This window comes from Lepidochelys olivacea, assembly GCF_965140295.1.
Source record: "Lepidochelys olivacea isolate rLepOli2 genome assembly, chromosome: 3".
Lineage (NCBI taxonomy): Eukaryota > Metazoa > Chordata > Testudines > Cheloniidae > Lepidochelys > Lepidochelys olivacea.
Window position 1 is genome coordinate 7191222 of NC_140413.1, and position 24773 is coordinate 7215994.

General features: G+C 48.0%; 1 protein-coding gene across 1 annotated transcript in view; it reads left to right on the forward strand.

Annotated features, from left to right (window-relative positions):
• LOC311518259 (uncharacterized protein) overlaps nucleotides 1-24351 on the forward strand; it is a 70854-nt gene extending 46503 nt beyond the window's left edge. Inside the window, exons 5-6 of the mRNA XM_084623920.1 lie at nucleotides 19524-20287; nucleotides 22660-24351. Coding sequence (XP_084480046.1) covers nucleotides 19524-20287; nucleotides 22660-22701 — 806 coding nt within the window. The 3' untranslated portion in view covers nucleotides 22702-24351. The remainder of the gene's footprint in view (nucleotides 1-19523; nucleotides 20288-22659) is intronic.
• The last annotated feature ends 422 nt before the right edge of the window (nucleotides 24352-24773 follow it).

Sequence of the window (24773 nt, forward strand, 5' to 3'; positions counted from 1 at the left end):
ACAGTAAAGAAAAACTCGCAGCTGGTCCCTGCTAGCCAACGTGGGCTTATGGCTCTTGGGCTACAGGGGTGTTTCACTGCTGTGTAGACTTCCAGGCTTGGGATGTAGCCCAGGCTCTGGGTCCCTTCCACCCTGCAGGGTCCCAGAGTTTGGACTCTAACCCAAGCCTGGAAGTCTACTCAGCAATAAAATACTCCTCCAACCAGAGCCCTGCGAGCCCGAGTCAGCTGGCACGGGCCAGCTGTGGGTTTTTCTTTGCTGTGTAGACGTACTTGTAGCACTCTTCGCGAAGTCTGGGAAGGGTGCTAAGAGTGTCACAGCTAAATCCAAGACCAAACAGCTAGTTTAGCATAAGTGGGTTTGGAGTTGTCTGTAGTGGTCAGAGTCAGGGCCGTCCCTACCCATATGCAAAGTACGCAGCTGCGTAGGGCACCAGGAAATTTGGGGCACCCTCTGCTCCAGCCCCTGCCCCACCTCTTCCCCATGGCCCCCGCCCCTGCTCCGCCCCAGCCCCGCCTCCACTCCCCTGAGGACTGCAGCAGGGGTCGGGCACCCTGCAGGCACTGGCGGTGATAAGAGCGACCCGGTCGCAGCCTGCTCTGCTCTGCCGGCTCCCAGCTGTGCCACTGGTGAGTGCTGGGGGGCAGTTTCCCCTCTGCCCCCCACTCCCAAGGCTGGGAGCCAGGGGAGCAGAGCGAAGCGGGCTGGGGCCGGGTCACTCCACTTCCCGCCGCCCCGTGAGTGCGGGGTCGGGCCTGCCCTGCCCCCAAGCCCAGGGCCGCCCAGAGGGGCGGGCAAGTGGGGCAATTTGCCCCAGACCCCGGTCCCCGCAGACAGGGTGGGGGCAATTTCGGTGGCAATTCGGCAGCGGGTCTTTCAGTCCCTCTCTTCCTCGGCAGCGGAAGGGGCCCCCAAAATTGCTTTGCCTCAGGCCCCCTGAATCCTCTGGGCGGCACTGCCTAAGCCTGCTCCCGCCTCCGCACGGAGGCCTGGGGCCAGCCCCCTCTCCCCTCCCACGGAGGCCTGCCCGCCCTCCCTCCACTCACAGGCCCAAAATGGCTAGGGATGGCCCTGGTCAGAGTGTTATAGAGGGTGAGACCTCTGGGGATGATGATCTGCCCAGGAAGTAGATGTCATGGTTAAGTTTTGCTTCCTTTTTCTTCATGTTGTGGAGTTTCCATTTCAGATGGCGAAATTTGATATCTTCTGTTGATCACTCTGTCCTCATCCCCAAAAGAAACCTGCACAACACTTTCAAAAAACAAGCCTGGGAGTTAAATTTATAACTTTGCTAGACACTGAAAATCCATAAAGACACTGCATTTGTGTCTTGTTACAACAATCTGTAACCAACTAACCCCCCTTTTTAGTCCTATGTCTTACAGGGGTGTTTACGGGCCACTTCACCTTGAATGGCCCCTTAGAATATGTGCTAACTACTTATGCTAAAAGAAAAGGAGTACTTGTGGCACCTTAGAGATTAACCAATTTATTAGAGCATAAGCTTTCGTGAGCTACAGCTCACTTCATCAGATGCATATCGTGGAAACTGCAGCAGACTTTATATATACACAGAGAATATGAACCAATACCTCCTCCCACCCCACTGTCCTGCTGGTAATAGCTTATCTAAAGTGATCATCAGGTGGGCCATTTCCAGCACAAATCCAGGTTTTCTCACCCTCCACCCCCCCACACAAATTCACTCTCCTGCTGGTGATAGCTCATCCAAACTGACCACTCTTCAAGTTTAAATCCAAGTTAAACCAGAACATCTGGGGGCGGGGGAGGAAAAAACAAGAAGAAACAGGCTACCTTGCATAATGACTTAGCCACTCCAAGTCTCTATTTAAGCCTAAATTAATAGTATCCAATTTGCAAATGAATTCCAATTCAGCAGTTTCTCGCTGGAGTCTGGATTTGAAGTTTTTTTGTTTTAAGATAGCGACCTTCATGTCTGTGATTGCGTGACCAGAGAGATTGAAGTGTTCTCCGACTGGTTTATGAATGTTATAATTCTTGACATCTGATTTGTGTCCATCTATTCTTTTACGTAGAGACTGTCCAGTTTGACCAATGTACATGGCAGAGGGGCATTGCTGGCACATGATGGCATATATCACATTGGTGGATATGCAGGTGAACGAGCCTCTGATAGTGTGGCTGATGTTATTAGGCCCTGTGATGGTGTCACATATATGTGGGCACATATCTATTCAGATGTTCTGGTTTAACTTGGATTTAAACTTGAAGAGTGGTCAGTTTGGATGAGCTATTACCAGCAGGAGAGTGAGTTTGTGTGTGTATGGGGGTGGGGGGGATGTGAGAAAACCTGGATTTGTGCAGGAAATAGCCCAACTTGATTGTCATGCACATTGTGTAAAGAGTTGTCACTTTGGATGGGCTATCACCAGCAGGAGAGTGAATTTGTGTGGGGGGGTGGAGGGTGAGAAAACCTGGATTTGTGCTGGAAATGGCCCACCTGATGATCACTTTAGATAAGCTATTACCAGCAGGACAGTGGGGTGGGAGGAGGTATTGGTTCATATTCTCTGTGTATATATAAAGTCTGCTGCAGTTTCCACAGTATGCATCCGATGAAGTGAGCTGTAGCTCACGAAAGCTTATGCTCTAATAAATTGGTTAGTCTCTAAGGTGCCACAAGTCCTCCTTTTCTTTTTGCGAATACAGACTAACACGGCTGTTACTCTGATACTTATGCTAAAACATCTGTGTGACTTTGTATTTAGATATGACCCCTTTTTCCTCAGACCCGAAGGAGAGCTCTGTGTAGCTCCAAAGCTGGTCTCTCTCTCACCACCAGAAGCTGGTCCAGTAAAAGATATTACCTCACCCACCTTGTCTGTTATATTTACTTGTAGTGTGAAAAGAAAAGGAGTACTTGTGGCACCTAAGAGACTAATTTGGTACGATGTCCATCTGTTTGCATTTGGCAAGGAAGATGATGTCTGTCTGTATCTGTACGAAGTTTTTCATGAAGTTGATAGATTTCCACTCCATACTTGTAGTGTAGTATTCAGTCACTAGGTGGTTCTGTGTGCTTTGTAGAGCTCTAGTCAGGGTGCGTCACTGGTAAATCAGGAAGGCAAATCTGGAACTCGAGCTGTGTGGAAGCCTGTTTGTTTGTGTCTGTAGCTAGTATCATAGAATCATAGAATATCAGGGTTGGAAGGGACCCCAGAAGGTCATCTAGTCCAACCCCCTGCTCGAAGCAGGACCAATTCCCAGTTAAATCATAAGAATTTTCATAATTCATAATTTCATAGTACTGGTTTTCTCTAATAAATGTTTCCTGTCTAAAGAGAACTGTGATTCCATCTATCATGATCCCATCAGGGGCAGGGACTCAGATTTCAGGGGAACCTGGTTTTCAACATCACTTTTTCCCCCTTTGTTTCAGAGTAGAGTGCCGTCCCATCCCTTTGCAGAACCCTGAGAATCTCTCTTGTCCCCTTATCGCACCCCATACTGCAGCTACTCCCCTTCTGCCCAAGGGGGACTGGATGAGGCTCCATTTGGAGAACGCTCGTGCTGTTTCTCAATCTCCTGAGTGATGTGAGGTGGTCCCTGTTCCCATGGGGGATGCTCAGAGATTTGGGAACAAGAGACCAGAACAGGGAGCTGAACCTGGCTCTTCAGCCTGGCTGTGCAGATCTTACCACCAGACAGTCAGGCCAGTCCCAGACTCAAACTGGAAAGCATTCAGAGAAGATCCACAGAAATGATTAAAGGACTGGAAAACCAGGCATACAGTGAGAGGCTCTAGGAGCTCAATCTTCATCTTATCAAAGAGAAGGTTAAGGGGTGACCTGATCACGGTCTGTAAGTACCTACATGGGCAACAGAAATTTTGGTACTAGCAGGCTCTTCAATCTAGCAGAGAAAGCTTTTATATAATCCAAGAACTGGAAGCTGAAGCTAGACAAATTCAGACTGGAAATAAGGCTTCCAATGTTGACCGTGAAGGTAATTAGCCTTTGGAACAATTTACCAAGGGTCCTGGTGGATGCTCCATTGCTGGACATTTTTAAATCAAGACCAGGTGTTTTTCTAAAAGAGCTGCTCTAGTTCCAACAGGAATTAATTTCAGGGAGTTCTTGGTCTTGTGTTATGCAGGAGGTCCAACTAACTGATCACCATGGTCCCTTCTGACTTTATAACCTATGAAACCCTGCCGCTTCCTCTCAGAATTTCCTGGATCATTTGCATGGTATTTTCCAACTAATATTTATATGCTTGTTCCCAATCTTGTTAGATTGCTCATGAAATCTGAAAATTCTTATGAAATGCATTTTTGTCCTCCCAGTAAACAGACAGGCAGTCGGGTAGTTTGTGAGTACTGGGCACCGTGTGCAGGTTTGTCATTGCGGAGCTAGTCTGTGTGCCCTTTGTTATTGTAGAGTTACTTATGAGCACACAGTTGGATGCATCATTTGCTATTGTAGGGTCACTTGTGAGTTGTTGGCACAGATTACTCCATAAAGCAATTGCTTTGAGTGCTGGTTTTTATTCTCTGTCTCCCTTGAGCTATACCAGGGGTGGCCAACCTGAGCCTGAGAAGGAGCCAGAATGTACCAGTGTACATTGCCAAAGAGCCACAGTAACACATCAGCAGCCCCCGTCAGCTCCCCTACCCCGCTCCCAGCGCCTCCTGCCCACCGGCAGCCGATCAGCGCCTCCCCTCCCTCCCTGCACCTCCCAGTCAGCTGTTTCATGGCATGCAGGAGGCTCTGGGAGGGAGGGGAAAGGCGCGAGGACACGGCAGGCTCAGGGGAGGGGGCGGGAAGGGTGGAGCGGGGGCAGGGCCTGTGGCAGAGCCAGGGGTCGAGCCGTGAGCACCCCCCGGCCCATTGGAAAGTTGGCGCCTGTCGCTCCAGCCCCGGAGTCGGTGCCTGGACAAGGAGCCACATGTTAACGTCTGAAGAGCCGCATGGGGCTCCGGGGCCACAGGTTGGCCACCGCTGAGCGATACCAAAGTCCTGACTCTGTGTATGGCTTGCAGTCGCTGGCGTTGCTAGGATCAGAGAGAGCACAGAGCAGCCACAGCATAAGGAACTGATACCTTGCTGATATCTGACAAATACTGAAAGGCTTCAGCTGCCCCTGGCCTGGAGGTGAACATTACAGGACGCTTGATATTTATGCTTCTGGCTGGAACTCTTCTCAGCACCTGATCAGTATGGATGAAGGAAGACGTGCCTGAGAGCAAGGAAATAAGAATGGAGTTTGTTACCAGTGAACAGCAGCTTCTTGCATTCCCTACCCTAGGAGCAGGACCAGAGAATGAAGCAGTCCAAGGGAATAAGATTTCAGGAGAGACAGTTTGGGAAAATTAAATCTGCAACCGAAGGGAGAATTAAAATTAACCTGTGGAGAAGAAGGCAGGGGAATCTCAGCAGACACAAGACCAAATCAAACTCCACAACCTCTGAAAAGAGATGCTCGGAACAAGCAGTGGCCAATGTGGCTGCAGCAGTGTCTGGTCAAGGAAGTAATAGTCCAATACCTTGACTGTGAGTGGAAAAGGCAATCAAAGCAGGTCTGAGAGTCAATATCAAGGCGCAGGGAAAAGATATGGGCAGGAAAAAATAGAGAGGCTCTAACAGGTATATTGGGGGAAGGAAACACTGAGTGGAAATTAGGCCAGTGAATGAAATGGAGATGAGAGTTTGATGATGACTAAAATGACTGAGATATTGACTCACTTTTTAAAATATCTGACGCTGGCAATGACTAGAACAAAGCCGTTTAGAAATTTTGGAAGAAGGGTAGATCTTGTATAAACAGCTATTGATTTGGGCCAAGGCAAGGGTCTGATTGCACTGGAACAAATCGTTAGCCACCTGGGAACTCCAGCATTGTCACTAGGGCTATGTCTACACGGCACAGTTAACCTCAGTGCTCAGCACCCGAGTCAGCACCCAACAAGAAGTCCCGAGTCAGTCTAGCCCAGGAGCGAGCGTCCCTACTGCAAAGTCCTACCTGCGTGTTCACTGGTTCTGTAGTTGCCCGGGTGTGGCTGGGGCCATAGCTCCTGGGTCTTTGTGCTGAGAAGCTTTAGGATTCTTTCCCAGTCAGTTATGTCAGTTGCAGGAGAGCTTGCCTGTCGTTCAAGGGACTTGTCGGAAGGCATTGGAGGACAGTCAGTGCTAGAGACTTTGCAGGCACCCTCATTGCAAAGGTGCTGAATGCCATCCTGAATTAAAGTTGAACTCGGGCTCTAACCTACACTGCAGCCGACTGAGCTAGCCCAAGCTTAAAGCCCCTCCGTATCCAGGCCAAAGGTTTTTCTGTGTAGACAGTAGTGGGGTTAAGACTAAAACCCTACTAAAAGCCTGGGTTAACTGTACAGTGTAGATGTACACTATACTGCGCTCCACTCTGCACTTCACCACAGTGCAAGAACTTGGATTCTCCTACTCTAAAAGCACAGATCGCCACCATTGGAGGGAAAGGAGATTCTCCGTTAGCTGTTATCAGTCTAGGGACTTTGACACGCAGTAAAGCAGTTCCATTTATGACCCACTAGAGGGCCCTGCTACACTAGCACATTCACTTCACTAGCGTGGTTCGTTATTGGTTTAGAAGAGTCTGTTCAGGAACAGTGGTGCTTCCAGCAGTCTCCTGTCAACTGTGGTTTCACAATGTCCCCTGCTCTGGGTTCTGTATTGGCCCGAAGCCATTCGACATGGGGAAGCTATTTTTAACAAAATAATAAATACATGTAACACTCCAATAAGAGAAATCAATCTGCAGACTTAAAAATTCAAAGTCCACCTGCATATCAAACAAAAGGATAGTCGAGTGTGAGTTTCTTTCCTACTTACCTGTCCACAATAATACATTATTTAGCGATGTTCACATGATGGGAAGCGTTGTGGAGCAAAGTAGAGGCAGGGCGCTTGACAAAGAGAGGCCAAAAAGTGACTAGTGGTTGCGAATGCCCAATTTGAGATGTCTCAAGCTAATTCTCAGAGAGTGGGTGCTCAGCGCTTTCCGAAAATCAGGCCTGTTCTTAAGGAACCTCAAGTTGGGCCCCTGGAATCATTAGTCACTCTTGAAAAGAGCAAATTCTGTGGCACTTCATCAAGCAAAACTCCCCAAAATCTTACAGTTGAAATAAGGGGTTCTCAGGCTTTGTAACAAAGCAGTGCTCATCTTACTAGAGATTGCCTTGTGGACACTTCGCATTCTGTTCCCCATTGCCTGCCTGTCCCATTCACAACCATCCACACCCTTCTCATTCACAATCTCATCATCTCCCTGTGGCAATTGCAACCGTTGCTCATGCAGTAGAGTGATATTAGGACACTTGTGTATTGTGTGCTTTATTAATGCAATTTAGCTGCCGAAAATTAGGAGGAGGAGCCGGCATCAGGTGACCAGCCGGTCCTCCACACAGCACTCTGCAGACCTCAGCTGGGGGACCGCAGAGCCAACTAATAATAAATTATGAAGGGGCACCTTCCTTTTTCTGCCCATTGGTTGGCGAGGCCGCTGCCCAGGAAAGAAGCTTCAGAGGCAGGCGAGAGGAAGCTGTAAGCCCTGGGCTAGGGCAGCGGGAAGGGCAGGCTTTGTGATGACAGAGCTGGATTTAGATTTCAGAACAGGCTTGGGCAGGCAGTGGCTCCGAGGGGACTTGGTCTCGCCTCTCTGCTTACTGCACTGTGCTGAGACGCTGACGGTGTGTTCCAGGCCTGGCACCCCCCCAGCTCCCTGCTTTGAAAAGCTTTGAGGGTGAGCCCTGAGGGAAGGCAGAAGAGGGGAATCTTGTGACTTCCTGGCCTCTGGTCACTGGGTTTCTTCCAGGGAGTGTGGACGTGATGGGTGAGGAATAGGCATCGGACATGCAGGGCCCAGAACAGTGGCTGCTGCTGTTCCTGATGAATCATTGTGGTTTCCCTGTGAGACGCCTCACTGAGAAGATGATAGGTTGTTTTGGGAGCTAATTAGCAGGGAGCCTGGCTAAGCGCCCCCTGGCTGGAGGGGGGTGGGGGTGGGGGTGAGGAAGAGGGAGTTATGCTGAGATGATTTCCCCAGAGGCTGCAGAACAGGAATGTAAACCCTGAGCACTAGTTAAAACTTAGGGGGGAACAAAAAGCCCAAGTGTCACTTTGGCTGTCTGTGTTGCGTGCTGGGCGGTTCAAAGTCTCTCTCCACCTGCCGCCTTGCTTGCGCAGTGCTGCGGGACTGGTGTCTTGTGGTCTGGGAGCTAGGACTTCTAAAGTTCAAATCCCATCTCAGATGCTGCGTGTGGCTGGATGCGTCTCTTAACCTCCCTGCCTGCATTTCAGGACATGCCCCAGGCTACCTCCCAGAGGTGCTGTGACTGCAGATCGGGGCAGGAAGGGGGGAGGAAGGATGGTCGATAAGGTTAAGCAGTGTAACTGCAGGATCAAAGCTCTAATACGGGCTCTTTGAGTTTGTGGGTGTGTTACGTCCCCGCCCTGTGCCTCAACTTCCCCATCTATAAAAGGGAGATGACACCTCTCTGCTCTCACAAAGGAGCTTTGAAGTTTAGCTCATTAATATCTGTGAAGAGCTTTGAGCTCCTCAGAAAGTTCAGGTTTCAGAGTGGTAGCCGTGTTAGTCTGTATCAGCAAAAACAACGAGGAGTCCTTGTGGCACCTTAGAGACCAACACATTTATTTGGGCATAAGCTCACGAAAGTTTACTCCCAAATAAATTGGAAAGTTCAGTGTATGATTTTAGCAGCTGTTGTCTATGAAGCTTGAAGTTCCGTCTTAGAAATGGCCTCAGACATTAATCTCTGACTTTCACGAGCTATTGGCCACTAACTCCACTGTGGGGTGGAAGTGTGGAAGGGGTTGGGAAGTAAGTAGTAGGTGGGTCTGTAAGGTCGAATATCCCGTGACCTGCCATGGGCCCAGCAGACTTTTCCAGTCACAGCCCCAGCGATCGGAAGGGACAAATGCTGCTCCCTGTACAGCTGCAGCTTCTTGAACAACCAGGCCACTTGCTTTAGTCTAATCTCCCACCATGGAGGGGATCGGGAGTGCCTTCTTGCATAGCCAGGATTCAGCCCTGACCCAGGCTCTGTGCTGCTCGTGACATGCACTTGTGCATTCGGCCACGCTAAGGGGTTACAGTCGGGTCCTCCGCCTCATTACACTTGCCTCTTTTCCTGGAGGGGAGAGCCCTGCTCTTCTCCCCCCGCCTGCCTTGGTCTCAGTGACCCCTTTAGGTGGCTGAAGAGACTTCTAAAGGAAGAGAAACCTTTTTAGGGTGGTGTTGGCCCCTTTAAGCCTGGGCGGTGGTGGAATTTTGGTTCCCTGACGGTGGAGCTATTTGGTGCCTCTCTCTTGGTGCCAGTGTGGCTGGGAAGGGGGAGAGGGGAGACAGCGTGCTGCTAACAGAATTAACATATGCCCACCCAGTCAGTGACCACGGAAAACAACCAGGGCAGTTGGCAGCTCTCCCGTCAGCGGCGTGAAAGCCTGCTCTGAGAAGAAGTGACCCTGGGATCAGAAAAGCCTTTGCGGTCCAGAGAGAGCAGCGGGAGGCAGAATAACCCTCTGGTCTGTTGCGGGGGTTCAGGTCGTTGGCCCTAACCTCTGGGCTAGCGTCTGTATGCGTGTTTGTGCGTGTTGTTGGCTGGGTTAGGCGTATGGTGGTTATTTTTAGTTGCGGCTATATTTGCATTGAATTGGAGCCAGTGGAGCCTGACCCCTGCCATGTGACAGGGGGTGTTAATCTTTAGTAACCTTGCCCCATGCCAGGCAATAAAGAGCTGACTCGACTTTTACCAGTACTGCTGTGTGCCACACTCTTAGTCCACCTTCTGGGACTGGCTCCTTGGTACAAGTCTCCTGCAATAGATTGAGCAGTTAATACAGAGACAGCATAAACATGGCTGGGCCTGGGAGAGCCACAGCACTGTCTCAACCACATGGGGTTTGCTTTGCTGGAAGAAACCTTTCAGCATGTGTGGGTTGGGAAGGGTGCGGGGGAGAGTGCGTTCGTTCGTTGCTCATCGGGTCGTGCCCGGTAGCACAGGGTGGGCGCAGTTTTGGAGACAAGCGGAGCCTTGGCTGGGACACCTTGGTTCTGCAGGCCCCTGCTTGCTTCCTTTCTCTCTCTCTAATCTCAAAGCTTCGAAAGGCTGTGGCTGCTGGCACTGCTCACGCAGTGATGTGTGATGTTCAGTGCTGCTCCGGGGAAGAGCAGGCAGCAGGATCCAGGCCAGACAATGGTAGTGATTTGACGTGAGGATGGTGGTGGCGTGGATGTCTGTTATATTCCAGCACTCAGATTCGTGCACCAGTAATCTGGTCTGGATTACCAGACCGTAATACGCAACAGCCAATTATATCCTATTAACCTGTGAGGGATTAGTTTATAAATAGACCTACGCCCGCTTTTGTATGAATTCAAGATCCCTATTAGATATAAATATCTAATATTTTATCTAGAACCCCCACAGGGGTTCAAGTGAGGCTGGGAGTTCAGCTCCTTCTCTTCTGCTAAAAGCAGCAGGAGCCCTCCATCACTCATAGGTGTGGGTGAATTCCCCCTCCTCTGTGGCTGGTGCAGTGAGAGTTTCCCCCGCCTATTTCAATCCATGGTTGCCTCCCCTCTGCATGTAGTACTGAAGGTCAGAGCCTTTCAGCTCCCATTCTTGTTGGAAAAGTATCTGGAATGTGGAGTCATGGTATATTGTTAGTGTAATTTATTTGTTTACTCGCATACACAAGTCCTGGAACAGAGGTGGTCACAAACAGCATGCACGCAAACTCCTCCATCAGGAATCTCAGCCCAAACACCAATGCTAAGGTGGATAGAAAGCTCTAAGGTGGATAGAAAGCTGGGTAGATTGTCAGGCTCTACGGGTAGTGATCAACAGCTCGATGTCTAGTTGGCAGCCAGTATCAAATGGAGTGCCCCAGGGGTCGGTCCTGGGGCTGGTTTTGTTCAACATCTTTATTGATGATAGGATTAATTGCACCCTCAGCAAGACCCTAAATTGGGGGGAGAGGTAGATATGCTGGAGGGTAGGGATAGGGTCCAGAGTGACCTCGACAAATTGGAGGATTGGGCCAAAAGAAATCTGATGAGGTTCAACAAAGACAAGTGCAGAGTCCTGCACTTAGGACGGAAGAATCCCATGCACCACTACAGGCTGGGGACGGACTGGCTAAGCAGCAGTTCTGCAGAAAAGGACCTGGGGATTACAGTGGAAGAGAAGCTGGATATAAGTCAGCAGTGTGCCCTTGTTGCCAAGAAGGCCAACAGCATATTGGGCTGTATTAGTAGGAGCATTGCCAGGAGATCGAGGGAAGTGATTATTCCCCTCTATTCGGCACTAGTGAAGCCACACCTGGAGTATTGCGTCCAATTTTGGACCCCCCACTACAGAAGGGATGTGGACAAATTGGAGAGAGTCCAGCAGAGGGCAACGAAAATTATTAGGGGGCTGGGGCACATGACTTATGAGGAGAGGCTGAGGGAACTGGACTTATTTAGTCTGCAGAAGAGAAGAGTGAGGGGGGATTTGATAGCAGCCTTCAACTACCTGAAGCGGGGTTCCAAAGAGGATGGAGCTCGGCTGTTCTCAGTGGTGGCAGATGACAGAACAAGAAGCAATGGTCTCAAGTTGCAGTGGGGGAGGTCTAGGTTGGATATTAGGAAAAACTGTTTCACTAGGAGGGTGATGAAGCCCTGGAATTGGTTACCTAGGGAGGTCGTGGAATCTCCATCCTTAGAGGTTTTTAAGTCCCAGCTTGACAAAGCCCTGGCTGAGATGATTTAGTTGGGGTTGGTCCTGCTTTGAGCAAGGGGTTGGATTAGATGACCACCTGAGGGCTCTTCCAACCCTAATATTCTATGGTTCTATGAATGCCCCGTTCCCAGGGACCAGCTCTGCCCCAAAACCTGACTCTGGTTAGAGAGAGCCTGGCACAGACGAAACTCCCTTGCGGCTTGCTCCAAAGCAACTATAGACTGGACATTGCTTTATGGTAAGAAATAGAATTTATGGGACTACATGAAATGCCGCCATCCAGTGACTCAGGCTGTAACCCCACTTTTAACCACAGCTTGTTCAGACTATGTTCAGCTCTCTGGGTGCATGAGCCTGTGAGTCACCAACTGAGGAACTAGGCTTTGAGCAACCCTAGATCAGATGAGCAAGTAGATTCTATTTTTCAGCAACAACAGGGCACTTAGGTAAAAGGGTGAGGACTTTTGGGGTATGTTAAATACTGGGCCAGTGCCTCAGAATTCAATTAAGTCTCTTTCAAAGGCTCTTTCGTCTTTAGGTGAACAAACCTGCCTAGCGTACAGCTTTGTTGAGCACCAATGTTGACAAATCCTGTATGGGTAGTAGAGAGCCCCTTCTTAAATAAATATTTGACTAAAGAAATAAACTCACTACAAGAATCAACATTCTGCGGCCTGTGGACTTGAATACTGTGGTCCTCCATGGTTAGGAAGAATAGACCTGCTAAGCAAATGTTAGAACCTGCCTCGGCCTGATCTGTGTCTGTGCTACACCGAGTGTGCCGTGCTCCAAGACGAAGACCTGGCAGTGAAGGAAACAGGTCCCAGAAATAGACTTGCTGGACCAAATCCTCTCTAGTCAGGGAGAAGGTTTTGCACATACCACGCAGCCTGTTTGTTTTGCAGAGAGCCTTCATTTTAATAAGGGGGTCGAGGGATATTTGCTCATTGCTTTATGTCACTGCGGTAGATGCTAGCCAGGCTTCCCCTTGGTCCCTGTTGGAGCCAAGGGAGAGCCAGCAGTGGCTCTTCAGCCTGTTGTGTCTACAGGGGCCCCAGGAAGCCATTTGTTTCCCCTCCTGCCCACGCTGCTGGTGCATGGAGGAACAGGCAACATCTTTGTGTCTCCTCCTCAGTCTTCTGGTGCCCTGACTGACCAGAGGGAGCTGGCAATGGCCATCAAGCACAGGAACTGTTCAAATCCAGAGCCCTATAAGTGTAGGTTACAGTCAGTACAGCAGAGAGCAGCAATGAAGGGGCATTGTCTGGTTACGAATGTCCTTGCCTGAGGTGGCGGTAACACCACAGATGATTAAGAAGGGATGATCCTGTGCAGTTTTTACTATTTTTGCTGTTTGTTTCTTCTCTTGTCCAGTTAACTTTAGACAACAAAAATAGGAACATAGGAATTGCCAGAGCAGCTCAGACCACTTGCCCATGTGTCCCAATACCCTCTCTCTGACAGTGGCCAGTACTAGCTGCTTCAGGGACAGATACAAGACACTTTATCACAATGTAGGCAGTGATAAGATAACCCGTCCCCAGGGATGTTTCTTGTGCCCTGGAGCCAGAGGGTTTAGATCCCTTCCCAAAGTCTTGTTAGCTCTTTTATCATTAATTATTATAACTCTGGATGTTATTCATAAATTCCCAGGCGAGAAGGGACCATTGTGATCAGGTCATATGTATAACACAGGCCATAGGACTGCCCTGAATTAATCCCTGTTTGAACTAGAGCGGATCTTTCAGAAAAACATCCTATCTTGATTTTTTAAAGTTGCCAGTGATGGAGAATCCACCATGACCCTCAGTAGGTTGTTCCAATAGTTAATTACCCTCCCCGTAAAAAAAATTTGCCTTATTTCCAGTGTGAATTTGTCTAGCTTCAACTTCCAGCCATTGAATATTGTTAGACCTGTTTCTGCTAGATGGATGGGCCACTCACTAAATTTTTGTTTCCTGTAAATACTTATAGACTGTGATCAAGTCACCCCTTAACCTTTTCTTTGATAAACTAAACAGACGGAGTGCCTAGAGCCTCTCACTATAAGGTGTGTTTTCCAATCCTTTTATCATTCTCATGGCTCTGCTTTGAACCCTCCACCATCGAAATCCTGCTTGAACTGTGAACGCCAGAACTTCTATTGTTCTTCACATAAATGTCCCATTCCTTCTTTTTGAACCCTCCTAAACCCTTGGCCTCAATAATACTTTGTGGCAATGAGTTCCACAGTCTAATTATGTGTTTTGTGAACAAGTATTTTCATTTAATGAGTTTTGAATTTGCTGCCTTTCAGTTTTATTTAATGTCCCCTTAGTTCTGGACTGGTCCATAGAACTTTTGTTTTCTCGAAGTTCTCACTTTTTAGCACTCCTGTATTAGCATAGCACTGCAATGTCTGGGTTGCAATTGCTGCAGAGGCATATTTTAAATCCGAACCCCTCCAAAATTTGCTTAAAAAAATATGGAAATATTTCTAATGGTCATAGGACTTATAGTCGCCTGTTTCTGTAAAACCTGAAAGCTGTGCCTACATAGACATTTAGAATTATTACTCCACTTCCTTAGCCAAAAGACCAATAAACATTTACTGATGCTCCAATAACAGATTAATTCCAGCTGTTACAATTAGTTTTTTGTAAGTGGGATACACAAATTTACCCAATTTTCATAAATGTAACATTCTAAAATAACATTTAAAGAAGGAAAAAACAGAATATGGGTTTGTATCACTATTAATGCTTTTTTGATGGTAGTGATTGAAGACCCTATCTAAGATCAAAGCCCCATTGTACCAGGCACTGTACAAAGGCATAATAAGACACAGATGCTTCATAAGAACGGCCATACTGGGTCAGACCGAAGGTCCATCTAGCCTAATATGCTGTCTTCTGACAGTGGCCAATGCCAGGTGCTTCAGAGTGAATGAACATAACGGGTAATTATCAAGTGATCCATCCCCTGTTGCCATTCCCAGCTTCTGGCAAACAGAGGCTAGGGGAACCATCCCTGCCTAAAGATCTTGCAGCCTAAATGGAAGGAGAAAGAAAGTGTTTTCATCATGCCCATTTTACAGCTCTGGAACTGAGGCACAGATGGATTAAGTGACTTATATCAGGAAAAAGCAGCAAGGAGTCCTGTGGCACCTTATAGACTAACAGACGTATTGGAGCATAAGCTTTCGTGGGTGAATACCCACTTTGTCGGATGTATTCACCCATGAAAGCTTACACTCCAATATGTCTGTTAGTCTATAAGGTGCCACAGGACTCTTTGCCGCTTTTACAGATCCAGACTAACAAGGCAACCCCTCTGATACTTGTTCCAGGAAGACTGTGGGAGAGCTGGGAATGGAACCCAGCTCTTGCACTGCTCAGTGATATAACCACTAGCCCAGCCTTCCACTTTGTGCTGTATTTATTGGGCCCAAATTTGTTTGAGAGTTTGTCCTCGCTTTTTTTTTTTTTTTAAATAGAGATTCTAGGTGGATTTTGTTAAACAGGTTTCACTGAAATCTCTAATTGATTCTAACATTCTCACTTTCTGTTGGTGTACAGGGAACTTTTCTGGTGAATTGCAGAGTCTGTAACAGGCTGGCAGTTTGCCTGAAACACCCCTTTCCTGCTATCGGGTGTTTGATCCTGCCAGGAAAGCGTGAAGTGGGTTCTGCTGACTCACTGAGGCAGATGGCTTGTCACCTGGATATAAGAACATAAGAACGGCCATACTGGGTCAGATCAAAGGTCCATCTAGCCCAGTATCCTGTCTTCCGACAGTGGCCAATGCCAGGTGCCCCAGAGGGAATGAACAGAACAGGTAATCATCAAGTGATCCACCCTGTCACCCATTCCCAGCTTCTGGCAAACAGAGGCTAGGGACACCATCGCTGCCCATCCTGGCTAATAGCCACTGATGGACCTATCCTCCATGAACTTATCTAGTTCTTTTTTGAACCCTGTTATGGTCTTGGTCTTCACAACATCCTCTGGCAAGGAGTTTCACAGGTTGACTGTGAGTTGTATGAAGAAATACTTCCTTTTATTCGTTTTAAACCAGATGCCTATTAATTTCATTTGATGACCCCTAGTTCTTGTGTTATGAGAAGGAGTAAATAACACTTCCTTATTTACTTTCTCCACAGCAGTCATGATTTTATAGACCTCAATCATCTCCCCCCTTAGTCGTCTCTTTTCCAACCTGAAAAGTCCCAGTCTTATTAATCTCTCCTCATACGGAAGTCGTTCCATACTCCTAATAATTTTTCTTGCTCTTTTCTGAACTTTTTCCAATTCCAACATATCTTTTTGAGATGGGGCGACCACATCTGCACGTAGGATTCCAGATGTGGGTGTACCATTGATTTATATAGAGGCAATATGATATTTTCTGTCTTACTATCTATCCCTTTCCAAACGATTCCCAACATTCTGTTTGCTTTTTTGACTGCTGGTAATGACTCTCCAGAAAAAGAGGATCTAGGGCGTGGGTTGAGCACGCCTCAGGGAGGAATCCTAGGAACAGCCAAGCCTGGGGAGGACTGATCAGAACTTTGTTGTATTATTGTTAACCAAATCCAGGAAGGGTGTGAGTTTTAGTTTGACACAGAGTGTGGATTGTATTTCAGAGCAGGTTGGGAATGGCACATACCCGCTGTATTCCACTGCTTCTTGGCAGCCAGGTACTGGTAATGGGATTCTATAAAGTGCTGACCTCATTTGACTAGATCTTTAGCCTTCTTGAAGGGTGGCTGTTTAATGCCCATTGATTTATGGGGCTACTTTAAAGCAATCAGTTAGGAGGTGGGATCACCTATTGGAGGAGATTTACTGTATCTCTCAGTTTTTGCTGGACTGGGATCTCTGCAGATTTGAATCTTCTGTTGAAATAAATGCAAATAGGGTGCAATACACCCTTGTGCACAGGGCCAATTTCTGTGCACCATGTAATCTCACTGGATCCTTCAGCATGGATGGTCCTATGCTGGCCCTCTGCGGACCATAGGTTCCCAGTCGGGACTCACAAACGGGTGTTAGGGCATGACCCCTCTGCCCTTCCAGTACAGCAGAGTGACCCCAAAACCCTCCCAATCCCAAGTTTTCCCAACACCATCATCTGCCCTGTGACGATCTGCTGGGTTTTCCCAGAATTGAGAGTTACTGTGTTATCCCATCTCAGCAATTCAGAGTTTTGCTGTGTGACAACTCCCTGATACATCAGCTTGTCTGCCTTACCAGCAAACTCTTCAGGGCTCTGACAGCCCAGACCTTGCCTTGTAGGTTACAAACAACAAACCCCAATTCCTGAGTTCCCCAGAGACATCTCCCTGTGGTGTCCAGCCCTCTCCTGGAACACTCCCAGAAATTATTCAGTTTGTTACTCCTTTAAAGAGACAAATGCTCCAGCTCGTAAATTTAACTGGGGTTTGACAAAGACTCTTATTTAATCACAGGCCTGAACTGGTTTATAGTAAAAGTCATGGGTTTAACTGATCCCAAGTATAAGGAGTAAAGACAGAAATGGTTACAAACAAACACAAGTAAAAACTATATTTCTAAGGCTAAAACTTAATTTCAGCAGTTACAATCTTTGCCTAGGCAGGTTTCTCACCTGTGTTCGGTTCCCTGAGAATTCAGCCCCCTTGGGTGAAGGATCCAATGTTCTGTGATTCCAAGAACTCTGGCCCCTTTAATCCCCCAAGTGATGGCTACCAAAGTGCCTTTCTGTCACTGCTTATATCTCCCAAAGTTCATTGACCTTGTTACAAGAGGCAGAAATGCTTCCTGCTGTCCTTCCTTTCCTGTGGTGTTCCCATCTCCCTGCTGATTCGTATGTAAATACAGCCTCCATTGTTTTGATTCCACAATGCTTAATTTACTTTGCAGACAGTTAGATTGCTGCCTTCCCAGAGAGGAAAACTCTGGTTAAAGCATGATATCAGTGAGTATCCATAATTCCTCGCATAGTGGTAATACAGACATTTCACAATGACGTTAATCACCAGAGTGTCGCAGGCTTTCATAAAAGACCTTATTCTATACACTTTTATAGCACAGTAATAGTGTGTACAATCACAGGTTTCAGAGTAGCAGCCGTGTTAGTCTGTATTCACAAAAAGAAAAGGAGGACTTGTGGCACCTTAGAAACTAACCAATTTATTTGAGCATAAGCTTTCGTGAGCTACAGCTCACGGTGTTAGTCTGTATTTGCAAAAAGAAAAGGAGTACTCAAATTTATTTGAGCATAAACTTTCGTGAGCTACAGCATCTGATGAAGTGAGCTGTAGCTCACGAAAGCTTATGCTCAAATAAATTTGTTAGTCTCTAAGGTGCCACAAGTACTCCTTTTCTTTTTGTGTACAATCAGTTGATTCAGTCTTCATCGCCCAATAATTCTTTGACATGTATTCCTTGAAAAGCAAGCCTAGACCAAGCTTCTCTCTCCTGCTGGAATGGAGATGCTGAGCTGCCGTCCCAAAGTTCATTGACCCTGCTTCAAGAGGCAGGAAGTCTCCCTGGCCTGCGCTTGGTTGAAATTGCTAAGTATTCATCTTTCCCCACTTGCTGTCTTGAAGGCTTTGTTTACCTTGCATATAAACATGCTTTTCTTTATCTTTGGTCACACCTTGCCTAACTTACAGTGGAGACACATTCAAGAAGGTGGAACCACATTCCTTTGCCTAGGATGAGGTACCTTGTGGGGTACTTCTAAGAACATATTTTCAGCATAACTTTGTAGTTTGACGTATGTTACCCATTTGTACACCACACAATAATATTAATGAGCAGTGAGTTATGAGTCTCCCAGTGATCTATTACATGCCACCTTTTGCATATATAGCCTGACAACACTGTTAGGTGTAGTGAGTATGTCAGGCCTGAAGAGTGGCTGACTCAGAGTAGTGGGCCACCAATGGCACTTGGTGTCAAAGACAGGGATTCCAGTTAGACGAGCTGAGGTTGTGGAAGGGTCCTGGCAAGGAAACAGTGGAAAACCACTGCCACAGGGCATTTATTTTTGTGTGTTCACTCAGTCCTTTTTAAATTAAGGAAGTTCAGTCCAAACATCTTGTGCTGCTGGAGCACTATGGCCAGGGATTTAAAAACCCAAATCAGGCAATTTAAATTTAAACCCACATCAGTCTTGCCCATGTTTGAACCTACACTAAACAACATGCACAGCTACCCAAGGTTACTACCTTTGAACAAGGAAGGTTGATGTAGGACCAGGACATTTGAGTGCTCTGATTTTCATGCATTTAAACTCTCAGCCATAAGACTACATTAACACAAGATTGTCTTGCGCTGATTCTGTGCAGAGCTGTGAATAAACATCTTGTCATCCTTTACAGCCATCTTGAGAGAGGGAGTGTGATCCCTCTTCCCACGTCGCACCCTGGCAGCTGGAGTGACTGCCGTCCTAGACACATATTGTCTTAAATATGCTGAGGATGACTTGGCACCCAGGAGATTAGCCCTAGGACGTACCCAGGGAGTCATAGGGTTGCTAAGGGATTAGGGAGAAAGAAACTGATCCTGGAGGGGCTTGAGAGTTTGCAGTGATGCATGGGGGCAACAGGGTGCGGACACCCCCATCCCAGGTACGTTGCTTGATATCGTGCTGCAATTCTCCACCTACCCAGCAGACTTTGCTCACCCAGCTGGTTTTCCGCTTGTTGCAGTTGTCTCGTTTGTCCTACTTCAGTTTAATTAAAATGAGGAGCATGCATTTGGCTCAGTCTTTCATTCTGCTTTTCTTTCTGCAGGCGGCTCTTTGCCCAGCGACCCAGGAGCACCAGCCCAAAGGCAGACAAATGGCTTCACTGGAAACACCCATCCTCAGCCAGGAGGCTCCAGCTGCACAAAGGATTTGGACTCCTCTCCAGCAAACCATCGAGGGGAGAGGGAATCCAGAGCATTGGCCGCAGGTGTCTTGGGAAGTAGCTCCCCAGTGGCATCTCAGGAAAATTCAACTGCCATAGAGTCTTTGCAGCTCCGGGAGCTCCCAGCGACTCCAGGGGATATGCAAGTAACGACTGCAGAGCAGCTTAGTTCCAGTCAGGACGCATATGGTCCAATCTACGAAAGCATCAGGGATAAAGGAATCACGTGCTACCGAGGGAGTTTGTACGAACTAAGTGCTGGCACTGCAGAAGGCCCTAATATGAACTCAGGCCATGCTACTGCAGGGGGTGAGGAGAGTGAGCCAGGGGAAACACTGCCACGATGCAATAGCAAACAGGAGCAGCTGGTGGCTGATGATTCCAGGGGGGACCCCGGGAAGTCACCTCGGGAGTGGCAGGAACTTGCCTTGGAGGAGGATGCTGTGAACGAGTCCTTGACTGAAAGGGAGAAGAAGCTCAGGGCGATGTATGCGCGAGTGTGTAAGAAATCCAAGTCCCTCGGGCTCTCACAACCTGCAAGCCCAGACGCTTCCACGGAGCCAGAAGAGGAGGAGCCTCCACCCCTACCAGAAAAGCACTTGGATGTGATCTATGAAACCCTGGGGAGTCTGGGGTCTGAGACGCAGGTAATGCGGGTTGCCCTCTGCCTGGCCTGATGTTCAGCGGGCCCTGAGTTCCCTGAACATCTGCTGCCCTCTCTCCTGCAAGGTTCTGTTTCATCTAGGCTGGGGTTTCTCTCTGCTCCCCCTTCTACAGATGTTTCCAAGGGGAGGCTTTTGGCTGTCTCCTTCTCTATCGGCTAGGAGCCTCAAAGGAATATTTGAGCTGCTACCCTGCTGTGATCTTATTAGCTCTCCTAAGCTCCCCAGGGCTGGACCTGGCCAATACTTGGTTGGAGAAGCCTGCCAGATGCTGAAGGGAGTGTCATTTGGCACTTGGTGTGTACAACTCCTCCCCAGGTCTGTGCTAATTGAATGCCCCACCATGATGCTGGGGGCACTCGATGACTGGAGATGCTGTCTGATGGATGGGATGTGAGCAGGATCCTGGATGTTGTGTAGTTAAAGATCCCATGGCATGGTAGTTTCAGCAAGGATGGGGTGTTAACCCCAGTCTCCTGGCTAAATTCCGTCTTGGGGAATTGCATCCTGACCTGCGAATTCGCTCTGAAATCTCCCCTCTCCCTCCACTCCCTCTCCCTCCCCACTCCTTCTCCTCTTGGGGCCGGATCCAAAGCCCAGTGAAGTTAATGGAAAGCTCCTCGTTGACGCCAATGGGCTTTGGATCAGGCTCTTGCTGCACTGAGCTTAAACATCCCCCAGTGATTGAACTTTAAAGCCACCTTTTTTTCTGAGTCAGCACCACTATTATCAAGGCCCCTGTTTGGTTTGGGGTTTTTTTTTTTTCTCTTGTAACTCTGTAGCCCAGCCTGTGGCTCTCCTCTCTCCCTCTCTGAGGCCTGTTCCTTATTCCGGAGTCAATCTCAACCCACGCCCCACAGACCTGAGGTTATCTCGCTGCTGCCCTGTACATTCTTTGCACCAGAAATGCTAATTCGGGAAAGTGGCCGTAGAGGAAACACGCTGCTAGATGAGTGAAGCCCACGTGGTTTAGGGGCGTCCATAAATTGCATAACACAGTTTGTGGTGATTTTTCAAGACCCACCGACCCCCTTATAACCTGGAAACAAGCACTCATGCAAAATTAAGGACCCAGCTACCGCCCAATGTGTTATGTAATTTAATTTCCCTGCGCTTCTGGTTCATGTGTCCCCTGTTCTGCACCTTGATCCCATCTTCTCAGGAGGTTGAGAGCTATTTGGGGGGAGGAGAGGGGAGACCAGGATGAGAGGAGGAGGGGAGGGGGCGGAGCAGGAGCTGGAGAGAGGCATTGGAGGTGGAGGGGATGGGGAAGGCTGAACAATTTGGGAGGAGGGGCAATGGCACACTGAGAGGGTAGGAGGGACAGCGGCATGAGGGAGGAGCTAGCTGAACTAACCTCAGTATTACTGAGTCGGTAGCTAGCTTTAACTTTGCAGCACCGGCTGGTGGGTGAGCTTGGGACCTCTCCAGTAGAATCCTGCACATCAGCCCAGCTCTGAAGCTAGGAAATGACATGTGGTGGGAGAAGGGGTGAATCCAGAGAACCCACTTCAAATAAAACAGGGCAGAAATCCTATCTGAAGTCAAGGGGGCAGACTGGGTGCTGGTGTGAACAGGTGAGGCTGCATGGACATCAGCCCTGAATTTGTGCTCAGAAGTTCCCGAGACCGGGGGGGGGGGGGGGGTGTTTCACATCTCTTCCATGATGTGCTGGAGAAAAGTTGGGTTCTTTTTACCAAGCTGAGACAGGCCTTTGATCCACAAGCAGCTCTGACTGTGACCCATCCAACTTGCTGGCATGTACAGTAAGCATCACACCTACAAAAGCTCAGTCACAAGATATGGGCCTGATGCAGGGCTCAGTGAGGTTCTCCACCCAGCCTGTGTTATGCAAGAGACTAGATAATCCCAATTGTCCCTTCTGGCCTTAAAACCTATGACTCTACCTCCCCAAAGCTCTGGCCTGACCTGAGCAGGTGTCATCCCTTGCCATCATTCCCCTTCAATAGATGGGAAAACAGAGACAGAGAAGGACTACATGAACATGCTGAGCTTTCTACAGGAAATCAGCAACATGGCAGGGAATAGTATCCAGGTCTCCCCTTGTCTTGGCTGGTCTACAAAGTCATTTGTCATGAACAAGCTTAAAGCTTCTTCCAAAAAAGGGAAAAAACAAAACCTTCTCTTGTAACAAAACAGATGAGCTGGGTTTAGTGGGCACTATATAGGGAGGTAAATTATTAACAGTATTATTATTCCTAGATAAGTCTGCACCAGACTCCAAGATCTGGCTGCTACCAAACTCTGGAGAAGTTTGGACCTGGAGCCACTTTGGATCCATCTCTAATTATTGCTCATGCTAACAGGCTTCTGCTTTCCTCTCTGTCATCCCACAGGACAGTGAGGTGCCCACCGTCATAGCCCAGCCAGAAGAATGAGGAGCCCTAACTTCAGGGGAAGGCTATATCAAGTACAGAGAGAACTCCAATCCTGACTAGCCCTGCCAGGAGAGGCAGACATTTGCTGACCTTTCATGGAGGGACGCTGTGAAGCCATGCCTGACACAAGCATCCCCAGCTCCTGCCCCTACCCTGTTAACGGTATTACCCGGATACACCAAGGACCTCCTTAGAGATCACAGTTAGGAACGTCCCGCTGCCGCTGATATCACAGTGTCCACAGCTCCATCAAAGGTGCTGGAACAGCATGTCTTACCCGCAACAGCTGTTGAAGAAACTGATACCAATCATGTCTGAGCATGGAGTGCGACATGACAGGCTCTGAGCGTTACAGGGAGACTAAGGGAGTGACGGATCTCCACCAGTATCCTCCTGAGACCTGTGCACTGGGACGTGATGTCTGCCCTTTTGGAGACGCTGTTGTTCTGCAAGTGCCAGAACCCTCCCTCTCACCCAGCTGTTACTACAGGGTTTGAAAGCCAGCGCTGTACAACAGCGTGGTACAAGAGCTGTGCACTCAGCTGTGATGAAGCCTTTGGCTAGTAACTGAATGCCCTTGAGGAGGCATTCCCTGGCTGGGGGCAACAAGATTTCAGAAATGAAGAGCATGTCTTGGAAGTCCCAAGGGGAAAGCAGAACCGAGCAGGGTGATTACAGTACATTATGCAGGCAGGAGCAAATCAGTATAGGTCACCATGTCCCACAGGGCTGCTAAGTGGTGGCTTTTGGAAACTCATGTCTAATTCTATAGGAGCCCAGATGTTTATCAGACCAAATAGTAATTTACCAAATTTCTCTTTCTCCAGCACTTGATCTGGGAATTAATAGCCCTGCTGTGATCTAAACTTTAGGGCCTTCTGATAGTAATCTGTAGCCTTATCTCGATTTCCCCCTCAATCTGCTCTCTGATACTGGTATAAATCCACTGACTTCAGTAGTGTGACTTCTGAATTACACTAGCATAAGTGGGAGGAGAATTGGGCCCAGTACTTTACCTGGGCTAAAATCTACTGTCAGCATGTCCCAGCCTGGCTTACCCATTACACTAAGGGGGTACAGAGCATGTCATGACTACAGAAGCTGATGCATTGTGACTGTTAGTGTAACTAACAGTGACAGTGTAACAGTAACTTTGTCAGTGTGCCAACGGGACATTGTTCAGAGCTGCATCTGATAGTGTTTGGTGCAAGGGGAAGGGCCGTCCCTTCTCCGTTATCAACCCGGTTATTCAGAGTTAAGACAAACAAATATCTGAGCCAACCCTCCAAAAAGCATTTAGCGGGAAATGGCTGGGGGTTGTGCCAGGGAATTCTGCCCTCCCCCCATCAGCTGTCCTGAAAATAAAACCAAAAGACATGAGTGTGTTCATCTTGTAAGGAGGCATCAAGATCAAGAACCACCTGAAGTCTGTCTCCCACCCACAAGAACTGGCAAATAATGTTTTACAGGGAATCTTAAAGCTTGGCTACCTAGCAAAGAGCTCACTCAACAAGCTCTTAAACAAAAATTTCCACCTTTCTGCTCTGCCTGGGGCTATGAAAATCAACAGGGTAAGAAACCATTCTCACTGTGAAATGTGTATATTTTTTCACTTTTCACTCTGTTTGTAAGGAGTTTTTAAATGGTTAATCAGTGATTAATAAATGGTTTATAGATTGTTACAGATCTAGCACACTGAGAGGTTGCTTATAACCAGTGGCTTATAACTGTCTATAACACTTACTGTTACCTTGTAACTGTCTATAACATATTTATCCCCTCATTTATTAACCTGCGATATTAACCTGCCTTATTATAAATGGAACCTTAACAAAGGGCGACTCTCTAGCTGAAGAGAGTGGTACCTCAATCACACTTTATCCAACCCCCGTTTTTGCTCTGGTGGTTTGGACCAAAGGGACCCTGTGGATGAGCTAGCCCTGGTTTTGCAAAATGAAAACTCCATCCAGTCCTGTCCTATCCTGTACTCCTCATGCTGGTGTGTGTATATGCGCGCCTCGTTTTCATATGTTCAACCCAAATGACCCGCAACAGCTGAAATGTTGCTACTT